An 11,636-nucleotide genomic window follows, 5' to 3' on the forward strand; every position below is an offset into this window, starting at 1 on the left:
GTAGATTTGCCTTTACATGACTTCATATAAATGGAATCACATAATATGGGGCCTTTTGTGACCGACTTCCACCTGGCAGGTTTTCAAGACGCAATTATTGTTTTAAAATATTGGGGTAACAATTGAAATAAAGGAGGTAAAAAGTGCCCACAATCCCATTTTAATACATTCAAATAATTTTCTTTCTTTCTTTTCTTTTTTTCTTTCTCTGCAGGTGCCTTTTTATCTGAACGGAAAACAGACCAAGGATGTCCCTCATCCCCATCCCATCTCACCTATCCCAGCGAGGCCCAGCCCATCTCACCGGAGCTCAGACACAGCCTGCAGACCGCAGTGACTGTGCATCCCCCCCCCCATCCCTTCGGGCGCCTCGCTTACGTCACTGTTTCTGGCCACAGACCCCCTCCCTCCATCTCCGTCGCGGTTTCTTTGACAGAGCGCTATGGCTGCGGCCGGGTCTGCCGGGGTACCGGTCACCGTGTCGGGAAAGCAAGAGTTTTACCAGCTTCTTAAGAACCTGATCAATCCAAGCTGTATGGTGCGGAGGCAGGCAGAAGAAATCTATGAAAACATTCCAGGTCTGTGTAAGACTACATTCCTCTTAGATGCTGTCAGAAATAGAAGAGCAGGTTATGAGGTGAGACAAATGGCTGCCGCACTGCTACGACGGCTTTTGTCCTCTGGGTTTGAGGAAGTCTATCCAAATCTGCCTTCTGATGTTCAGATGGACGTCAAGATTGAACTGATACTGGCTGTTAAGTTAGAAACACATGCTAGCATGAGGAAAAAACTTTGTGATATTTTTGCAGTGCTGGCCAGGAATTTGATAGACGAGGATGGCACTAACCACTGGCCTGAAGGTCTGAAGTTCCTTATTGATTCAATCTACTCTAAAAACGTAGTTCTTTGGGAAGTTGCACTTCACGTTTTCTGGCACTTTCCTGGGATTTTTGGGAATCAAGAGCGGCATGATTTGGATATCATCAAACGGTTGTTGCACCAGTGCATTCAGGATCAAGAACATCCAGCAATCAGGACATTATCTGCTAGAGCTGCAGCTGCATTTGTACTTGCTAATGAGAATAATATTGCTCTTTTCAAAGACTTTGCAGACTTGCTTCCTGGAATCTTACAGGCTGTGAATGACTCATGCTACCAAGATGATGATTCAGTGCTAGAATCCCTTGTTGAAATTGCAGATACTGTACCTAAATATCTTGGTCCTTATTTAGAAGATACTCTGCAGTTGAGTCTGAAGTTATGTGGAGACTCTAGACTTAGTAATCTGCAACGCCAGTTGGCCCTTGAAATAATAGTGACCTTGTCTGAAACTGCAACCCCAATGTTGAAAAAACATACAAATATAATTGCACAGGCAGTTCCTCATATATTAGCAATGATGGTTGATCTACAAGATGATGAGGACTGGGTAAATGCTGATGAAATGGAAGAAGATGATTTTGACAGCAATGCAGTTGCTGCTGAGAGTGCACTAGACAGACTGGCTTGTGGGCTCGGTGGAAAACTTGTTTTACCAATGACTAAGGAGCACATCATGCAGATGCTTCAGAGCCCTGACTGGAAATATCGACATGCTGGATTAATGGCCCTATCTGCCATCGGAGAAGGATGCCATCAGCAAATGGAATCAATTCTAGATGAAACGGTTAACTCTGTTTTGCTTTTTCTTCAGGATCCTCACCCACGAGTGAGGGCTGCAGCCTGTACTACACTTGGACAGATGGCTACTGATTTTGCTCCTAACTTCCAAAAGAAATTCCATGAAACAGTGATTGCAGCTCTGTTGCGTACCATGGAAAATCAAGGTAATCAGCGTGTGCAATCCCATGCGGCTTCTGCACTTATTATTTTTATTGAAGACTGTCCCAAAGCATTGCTAGTTCTATATTTAGATAGTATGGTGAGAAATCTTCATTCCATCTTGGTGATTAAACTTCAAGAGTTGATTCGGAATGGAACTAAATTGGCCTTGGAACAGCTTGTGACAACCATTGCCTCAGTTGCAGATACAATAGAAGAAAAATTTGTTCCATATTATGATATATTTATGCCCTCATTAAAGCACATTGTTGAGCTTGCTGTTCAAAAGGAACTCAAGCTTCTGAAAGGAAAAACTATTGAATGCATTAGCCATGTTGGTCTCGCTGTTGGGAAGGAAAAATTTATGCAAGATGCATCAAATGTGATGCAGCTGTTGTTGAAGACACAATCAGACTTAAATAATATGGAAGATGATGACCCTCAGACATCTTACATGGTTTCAGCATGGGCTAGAATGTGTAAAATTCTTGGAAGTGATTTTCAACAGTACCTTCCACTAGTTATTGAGCCTCTTATTAAGACTGCTTCAGCTAAACCTGATGTTGCTCTCCTGGACACACAGGATGTGGAAAATATGAGTGATGATGATGGATGGCAATTTGTAAATCTTGGAGACCAACAAAGTTTTGGAATTAAAACTTCAGGACTTGAAGCAAAAGCAACTGCTTGCCAGATGTTGATTTACTATGCTAAGGAGTTAAGGGAAGGATTTGTGGAATATACAGAACAAGTTGTAAAGCTGATGGTTCCTTTATTGAAATTTTATTTCCATGACAATGTTCGAGTGGCAGCAGCAGAGTCTATGCCTTTTCTCCTGGAATGTGCAAGAACTCGTGGCCCAGAATATCTTGCACAGATGTGGCAATTCACATGTGATCCCTTAATCAAGGCTATTGGAACTGAACCTGATACAGATGTACTCTCTGAAATAATGAATTCTTTTGCAAAGTCCATTGAAGTAATGGGAGATGGGTGCCTTCTTGATGAACATTTGGAAGAACTAGGAGAAATATTGAAAGCAAAACTTGAAGGGCACTTTAAAAATCAAGAACTGAGACAGGTTAAAAGACAGGAAGAAAACTATGACCAGCAGGTTGAAATGTCTCTGCAAGATGAGGATGAATGTGATGTTTATATTCTGACCAAAGTATCAGATATTTTGCACTCATTATTTAGCACTTACAAGGAAAAGATTTTACCGTGGTTTGAACAGCTTCTTCCATTAATTGTAAATCTAATTTGTTCGAGTAGGCCATGGCCAGATAGACAGTGGGGATTGTGCATATTTGATGATATTATAGAGCACTGCAGTCCAACCTCATATAAGTATGTAGAATATTTTCGGTGGCCAATGCTACTAAATATGCGAGATAACAACCCTGAAGTCAGGCAAGCAGCTGCTTATGGCCTGGGTGTTATGGCACAGTTTGGTGGAGATGATTATCGTTCTTTATGTTCGGAAGCTGTCCCTTTGCTGGTAAAAGTTATTAAGTGTGCAAATTCCAAAACCAAAAAAAATGTCATTGCTACAGAGAACTGTATCTCAGCAGTAGGGAAGATTTTGAGGTTTAAGCCTAACTGTGTAAATGTAGATGAAGTTCTTCCACATTGGTTATCATGGCTTCCACTGCATGAGGATAAAGAGGAAGCTATTCAGACTTTGAATTTTCTCTGTGACTTAATTGAAAGTAACCATCCAGTTGTACTTGGTCCAAATAATTCCAATCTTCCCAAAATAATCAGTATAATTGCTGAAGGAAAAATTAATGAGACTATTAATTATGAAGATCCTTGTGCCAAACGCCTTGCTAATGTTGTACGTCAGGTGCAGACTTCTGAAGAATTATGGTTGGAATGCATATCCCAACTTGATGATGAGCAGCAGGAAGCTTTACAAGAGTTGCTAAATTTTGCTTGATGCATGTTAATGTTACTTGAATATCTTCTACCATAAAAGTAATTCCAAGTAATTATTATAAATGGGAGAATTGTTTTCTCCTTGCCAAGCAGTTTATATTCCTTCCCTATATGTTTTTCCAGGATTAGTTAGTGTTACAGCTTTGTGTTCACCTTGCATGTTTTATCTCTTAAGCATAGAACTTGGTGATAACATTGTCTTAGAGTATTTGTCACCTTACCCCTAGTTGATGTGAAGTACATAAATTGTTGCTACTTGTCTGAATTATTGATGCTGGGCAAACAATATACTTGTGTCAAGATGTCATGCTGCCCATCACAAGATGCTGAGAGCTTACAAAGATAGGAGAACTTCCAAGACAAATATCTTTGGAAGTGTGGGTGACAAATATAAGCTTATTCCTCTTGTTGGTTTTCATGGTAATGGGAGGATGCTAAAATTGGGAGGTACTGCCATGGATGTGGGGAGTTTTCTCTATATTATGTGAACTTTTTCATCATGTCCTCCTGAGAACTGGGTGAGGCATATCCATATTCTAGCTCCCAAGGTGTCCAGCTGAGAGTTAAGAGAACTTTAAAATCTTAGCTGACTGGTCTCTATTTTTCAAGTTATCCAGGACTTTAAGAACTATGGTTACTGGAAGGCTGTCCTGATGCATGGAACATTGGTAGCATGTAACATACTATTCTGCAGTGTTTGACAAATAGTAAGTAATCAATATTTGTGGGAGTCAATCAGTATTATGTGTTTAAGCAGAATATTGCATTGTATATATATGCCATTTTCCCCCTGAATGCAGCCCAATAAGGAGAGAAGCCCAGATTTAAAATGGGGTTTAAATAGATTTCTATTTTGAAGAAGTTCTTAATGGATTCTGTAGTAGCACTGAAGATGAAAGGGATGCAAAATTAATTTTATCTTTAAAAATGAGAAAAAACAGCTTTGAGACCAGTCATATAGCAGTAGCTGTGCATTTTAAGAAGACAGTTAATCTAGAGTTAATTTTATTAATTAGAATATTGATCTTTAATGTCATGTTTTTTGTAGAGTAGAAAAAAAAGCTTTCTACTCTGCAAATCATTGACCCAAAATCTAAGAACAAATGTATCTATCATGAGTTCCTAGGGTACTGTGAGTACTGTGTATGTAAAGTATTTAGCAAATATTTAAGACCTAGTAAGTGCTTAATAAATGGTACCTGTTAGTGCTGTTGTTTGTTTGCCCCTCTACTGTGTGTGTGTGTGTTTAATAGGTTGGAATTCATTTACATTAGAATTTCCCTGATTCACTCCCTGCCAGTTCAGATGAGCAGGCCATGTAGGCTGTTGTTCAGATGAGCAGGACAGAAATATAAAGTTGAGATTTTATATATGGAATTCCTGTCCATTCCCTGCAATGATTTATTATTTGTTATAATAAATAAAAGTATAGATGAATAAATAGAAAAATCCTACAACAAAGTATTAATAGAAATTTTCTCTGGGTGATGGGATTAAATGGCAACTTTTCTTCTCACTAATAATTTACCAACAACCCACATATTTCTTGTATAATAGTTTTTTTTAAGCTTAAGGACCTGATCCTACTTTCATAATAGCTAAGATCACAACCACTGTGGCCTCTTATCGCTATGGTTCCTTCAACTCTTACCTCTTTTTCTTGATATCCCTTCAGAAGCCCTTGATCAAATTTCTAGAAATTCCCTACACTCCTGTGCATGAGAAATGGAAATTCTGCTAGATGACTTGGAATTAGGTACCTTGGAGAATTTGAAGTGTGACAGACCTAGATTTGAATTTTGGGAAACTACTCTCTTAACATATGCATATGCAAAATAGGCATAATACCTAGGATTGTTGTGGGAATTAAGGTGATAATGAATGTAAAGTGCTCAGTGGCACAGGATTCAATAAATGCAATCTATATTATCAGAGTCCTGAAATAGAGTTGGTGGCTAAAGATAAAGAGGGGATATTTGTTGGGGGAATGGTCAAAGGAAATGAAGGATGCTCAATGAGACTCATTTTTGGTTGCCATTTGCTTAAATTAGACTGTTCCCTAGCTGTTCCTGTGAGCCAAGGTACATCTATGGTCTCTGAGGAAAAAGAGAAATGCCTCATAAATTACAAATGTCTGATGAGAAGAGACCTTGAAAACTGGATAATGGGTGTGTGGGAGTGTCAATACTCAACAATAAGTGTTCCCATTGAACTATTTTTCCTAACACTGCTACTTTAACTTACTGCCCCAGGCCCCAAAAGCTTTGAAGTTTTGACTTTTATCAGTTCTCTAAAAGTTCACAATAATCAAGGATCAGAATATCCTGACCAATTTGTTAGATGACTTTTAAAATGCTTGATTTCTAGGGCGTAATTTCAGGTAGAGCATTCTGTGTAAATGGAAACATATATGCATCTTTCTTTTTCTTTTTAATATTTTTAACTTTTTTTTTTTTGAGAGCGAGTGAGAACAGGAGCAGGGGAGGAGCAGACAAAGAGGAACACACAGTATCCAAAGCAGGCGAGCTGACAACACAGAGCCTGATTGATGCAGGGCTCAAACTCAGGAACTGTAAGATCACAACCTGAGCCAAATTGGTCACTTCGTTGACTGAGCCACCCAGGCACCCCAAAATTTGCATCTTTCTAATAGAACATAAGAAAATAGTAATATCTGCTTCTCTTCACCCCACTTACGTTCAGCAATACCTAAACTGAAGTGAATGATGAGTCCACATTTTAGACATTCAATAGTAATTTTTAAATGTGTAGTGACATTGTAAGGCTAATGACTAATAGTGGGCAGTTTAGACTTGAAATATTTGAAGACTGTTTTTATCTCCAAGATTTGTATAAGGTTCCATTCCTTTCCTTTATTCTTTAGCAGATCTCAAGAACGGAGGTGGGAATATGTTAATTTTAACGGAAAACATGACGTTACTTAAAATAGGAATTGGTCAATAACGAGTTTTAGAAATTTCAGTTTTACAAATTATTATTATTTTGCATGTGAACATATATTTTAGTTGGTCGAGTCCTTGAACCACTTTTCTAAATTCTAAAATTATAGTTTTATGTTACACGAGGGGAAGGTGGGTACAGAAAATATGAAATTTACAACAGGATGGGATTTATATTTTGTGTTTTCTCAGTATTCATTCTCCATAACGAGCCTTCGTGATTATAGTTTTTCTTTTCCCTGTTTTTAAACCTTTATTTTATTTACTTTTGAGAAACAGAGACAGAGCAAGAGCAGTGAAGGAACAGAGAGAGGGGGAGATAAAGAATCTGAAGCTGTCTCCAGGCTCTGAGCGGCCAGCACAAAGCCTGACACAGGGCTCGAATCCACGAACTGTGAGCTCGTGACCTGAGCCAAAGTTGGAAGCTTAACTAACTAAAGCACCCAGGCGCCCCAAGATTAATTTTAGTTTTTAGGGCTTTTAGGGTCTTGTAAAAGAAAAAAACCTCTAGCTAGCAAGAGCTTTAATATCCTTTGGGTCGCTCCAGCAGTGGTGAGTACTGCTGCGCAGGCGCTTTGCTTCTCTCGCTACTCCACCCCTTAACAGTACTCTACCTGCTGATGACATCATTGGTCCGCGCAACCCGTAGGTCTCGGGGTCAGTCGCTCAACCCTAGTCGGTGCTTTTGCGTAGCTGGGCGAGAAGCAAAAGAAGTGGGCGGGGCTGTCCTACTACGCATGCGCACCGTGGATGGCGACGGTGTCCCTTTCTTTGCCTTTTTCTAGAGCCTGGCGGGGGGTGGGGGGGTGGGGGGGGTGTTGCTTGAGTGCCCTCCCCCTTTTTCCCCGCCCTCCCCCTTCCTTCCCCCGCCCCCGGCCCAGCGGGACTTCTAACTGACAGTTGTCGCCAGGCCCAGGGCCCATTCCGCGCGCCGCCTTCTCCTGCCGGGTACCCCGCAGGTAGAGAGGGGCGGGAGCGAGTGTAAGGGAGAGGAGGTGGAGCCCCAGCTTCCGCAGCCCAGTGCTGCAGCTCCCTTCGGGACAGCTAAGAGAAGAATCCTTACTTCCTCTTCGCCCCCTCCCAATCCCACTACGGCCGGCCCGGAGGGGGTGGGGCTCCGAGGCTGCGGTAGCCCGGCAGGGCCTGGCGGGTGAGGAGCAAGCGGGTGGCCGGGGCGGGGCGCGAAGGGGTGAGGCAAAGGAGGGCCTGGCGCGCGCAGCCGCCGGGGGGAGGGGAGAGGAGGGCACCTAGGCTCTCCTCTTCTCTCCCCCCTCCCCCGCGCGCCATGTAACCCCGCCCCGCCGGCTACAAGCCGAAGACCCCCGCGGGTAGCGAGCGTAGCGGGCGGCTGAGAGCGAAGCCCGATGTGGCTGGGGCTGTAGGGCAAGGCCAAGCCCTGAGGAAGCGGCCCGCGGTCACGCGTTCCCAGGCGCCTCGAGCGGCCTTTCCACACGGCCCAGCTTGGTTTTTCTGGGGCCGTGAGCGTGCCCGAGACGCCAGGAGAGATGGAGCCTGCCGGGGAGGAGGAGCTGCCGCCACCGGCGGCCAAGGAAGAGGACTACGAAGAGATGGCAGTGGCGGTCCCGGCCTCAGTGCCGACTCAAGGGAGCAGTGCCCCCTTGCGGGAGGATGAGGACGATGAAGAGGAGGAGGAAGAGGCGATGGTGGTCGTGGGCGGTGGCTGCAAGGAGCAGGAGGTGACCTACGAGCTGCAGCAGGGCTACCGCATCCTTGGCGAGTTCCTGCAGGAGAAGCACCGAGGCCTCACTGCCCCCTTCCTTCAGCCCTTGGGGGGCGTTGCCATCGGGGAGGATGAGGCGGCTGAAGGGCAGCGCAGCGGGGGCCGGGGCGGTCGCGCCCTCCCGCAGCAGCTCGGGCAGGGCGTCTGTCTGCTGAAGATGGAGGAGAAGTTCGCTGGCGGCCAGTACCGTGGCATCACCGAGTTCGTGGCCGACTTCAGGTTGATGCTAGAGACATGCTACCGCCTGCATGGAGTGGACCATTGGATCTCCAAACAGGGCCAGAAGCTGGAGATGATGCTGGAGCAAAAGTTGGCGCTTCTTTCTCGGTAAGTGACTCCTGTCCCCAGTGGGACTGATGGAGTGACACAAACATCCTCGCACGTGTCCGAAGATGGGTTGGGACAGGGGCCGTAGCTGATACGTGCAGAGTTGGTGCTGCAGAACCCCGGGAGGAAGAGCAGCCCTGAGTGGGAGCCCGCAGAGGTGTGGTGGGTGTGGGCGAATGTACACATTACTCAGATGGAAAGCTGAAAGGGAGTCGAGTCCTGAGCACAGAAGAACACGTAAAGTTTGTAGATAAAAAAGTAAAATGATGAGTATAGAAAGAATTACGGGGGTAGGATAGAGGGAAAGTTTTAGTGAGGTGGAAGATGGACCCGAACTTTAAGACAATTTTAACATGACATTAGAAAAAGATTTTAGGATGAAATATCGTTGGAAAAATGTGTGTGCCTCATGTAAAAAGATGGTCGTTTCAAACTTTAAAAAAATGTATCTTTTCACTACCCATGCCGACCGTTGGAAATTTACGAATTGTTTTTCAGTGATTAATGATTACACTGGCGTATTTCTGATGTGTTCTCTCAGCTTCATATGGGCAGACTGAATTTTTGCGATTCTAGTGGATGCATCAACACAGTTTTTAAAACGTTTAGACATTTGTGTTTATTTTACCAGAAATCGTAGTGAATTCAGATGTCACCGTGCTTTTGGTATAATCCACTCTAATATCCAGAGTCAATTATTGTTCCTTAGAGGAAATAATGTAACACTAGAGACACTAAAATAAACATATTTATAAACCTATATTTGATGTGAGCCCAATTTCTCAAGTGGAAATTCTTCAGGAATAGAAAAATTATTGAATGTTGGAAATGTTAGTTGAAGTGGAATAGTAGTTTGATTCTTTACCAGTTGAGTGAACTTGAGTAAGTCACTACCTTTTTGGCTTCAGATAATAGTAGTATCTCATGGGGTTGCTGTAGGATTAAATGAATTAACAGATGTAAAGTCAACAGCGTCAGTTCCAATTTTAGTATATGTGCTGTGGAAGTGAGCACAACAGTGTCAGTTCCATAGTCTGATATAAGTTGTAACCATTACAATATTAGTGATAGTAGTTGAATAAATGAACATTTTCTCATATTTAACTGGGCCTTCTATTAGTAGTGCTTTTATGGAGTAGCTTCTAAGAAGTTGTAGGTTTTTGGTTCTTGATTTATTTTATTTTTATTTATTTTAATTTTATGTATGTATTTATTTATTTATTTTTGAAAGAGAGGAAGAGGGAGCGTCTAAGCAGGCTCCACACTTAGTGCATTGCCTGCCTTTGGGCTCCGTCCCATTGCCCTGGGATCATGACCTGACCCTAATTAAGAGTTTAATGCTTAACTGAGCCACCCAGGTATCCCTGGTACTGGATTTATAATGGCAATCTAATATGTCATTGACTTCCCATATGATGTTTTCAAGGCTATCAGTGACTTCTCTCACTGAAAACAGTAGTTAACCTAGTGCTTGACTCATTAGAGGGCCTTTATTTAAGGAAATCCTCCTTGAATCCTTTCATAAAATACAATCATTTGGTCATGATTATCCACAGATTTACTTTTAATAACTTATTTGTATTATACTTGTGTAGTGTTTGTTACTATTGCCTCCGCAGAGTCATTATAGTTATGACTCACATAAAAAAACAATCCATTCACATGTCATTAGTTCTAAGTGGTAAAATATTCTCCAAGTTGATGTCACAAGATTTTAGACTTGGAAGGCACCATAGCATTCATCTAGTCCAAGCATCCAATTTTACAGATGTGGAAACAGGGCTTTGGCTTTAGAATGAGATTGCATAAAAGTGCTAAGAAGTAGTATATTGGTTTGGATGGATTACAGGTGTTTTCAAAGGTGTTGTGTGTATAATAAATACCTTTGAGTCCTACAAAAGAGCAGGGAGACTGTTGTACATAAAGTTAATTTCTAAATGCTTAGAATGATTCCTGGTGGCTAATGCTCAGAATGGTATATTACCATATGGTATAATAGCATCCATACTTAGAAATTAAATTTAAGGGGCACTTGGGTGGCTCAGTCAGTGAAGTGCTCAACTTTTGCCCAGGTCATGATCTCAGAGTTCGTGAGTTCCATCCCCACGTTGTACTTTGTTCTGAAAACTCAAAGCCTGGAGCCTGATTCCAATTCTGTGTCTCACTCTTTCTCTGCTGCTTGCTCACTCTCTCTCTCTGTCTCTCTCTCAAAAATAAACATTAAAAAAAGAAATTAAACTTAAAATATTCTATTGTTATAAACATAATAATTATTTCTGACATTAGTTCAAGAAATAAAATTCTTGCATTGTAGTAGCAAAAACTAAGATGGTCTCAGAGAGATAAAATTTGAGCCCTTCATTTTATTGTATTTGATGTAGGTAAACATTTTGTAAACAGTAAATTTTCCAGACCACATTTGTAGATACTAGGAATTCATTTATTTTTCTCTAATAGCCTAAAATCCTAGTTATTACTAAATAAATGCTTTGAGTGGGCATACTTTGAGAAAAGTGTGGATTACAACTAGTATAAATTAACTGGTATAGATGTTCCAGAACAACATTTTGTGGACTGGCCACATGAGTATGATTTTCAGCAGTTGACTCAGATACCTTTTTTGAAAATACATGGTATGGAGGTGCCTGAGTGACTCTTGGTTAAGCCTCTGACTTCAACTCAGGTCATGATCTCATGGTTTGTGGGTTTGAGCCCTGCGTTGGGCTCTGTGCTGACAGCTCAGAGCCTGGAGCATGCCTCAGCTTCTGTGTCTCCCGCTCTCTCTCTGCCCCTCCCCTACTCACGCTCTGTTTCTCTCTGTCTTGATAATAAATTAACATTAAAAAATT

General features: G+C 42.0%; 2 protein-coding genes across 7 annotated transcripts in view; both read left to right on the plus strand.

Moving 5' to 3' along the window:
* Window positions 1-4,462, plus strand: part of RANBP6 (RAN binding protein 6) — a 57,383-nt gene extending 52,921 nt beyond the window's left edge. For 4 of the 6 annotated variants that reach the window (XM_029920710.1, XM_029920711.1, XM_029920709.1 and 1 more), the window contains one exon: window positions 215-4,462. In XM_029920710.1, coding sequence (XP_029776570.1) covers window positions 443-3,760 — 3,318 coding nt within the window. In that variant the 5' untranslated portion in view covers window positions 215-442 and the 3' untranslated portion in view covers window positions 3,761-4,462. The remainder of the gene's footprint in view (window positions 1-214) is intronic. The other 2 variants (XM_029920713.1, XM_029920714.1) reach the window with 2 other exon arrangements.
* A 2,877-nt stretch (window positions 4,463-7,339) lies between these two features.
* Window positions 7,340-11,636, plus strand: part of KIAA2026 (KIAA2026 ortholog) — a 133,196-nt gene continuing 128,899 nt past the window's right edge. Inside the window, exons 1-3 of the mRNA XM_029919668.1 lie at window positions 7,340-7,478; window positions 7,620-7,865; window positions 8,121-8,787. Of these exons, the coding sequence (XP_029775528.1) occupies window positions 7,340-7,478; window positions 7,620-7,865; window positions 8,121-8,787 (1,052 nt within the window). The remainder of the gene's footprint in view (window positions 7,479-7,619; window positions 7,866-8,120; window positions 8,788-11,636) is intronic.

The sequence above is a fragment of the Suricata suricatta genome, chromosome 13 (assembly GCF_006229205.1).
Source record: "Suricata suricatta isolate VVHF042 chromosome 13, meerkat_22Aug2017_6uvM2_HiC, whole genome shotgun sequence".
In the NCBI taxonomy this organism is placed as follows: Eukaryota; Metazoa; Chordata; class Mammalia; order Carnivora; family Herpestidae; genus Suricata; species Suricata suricatta.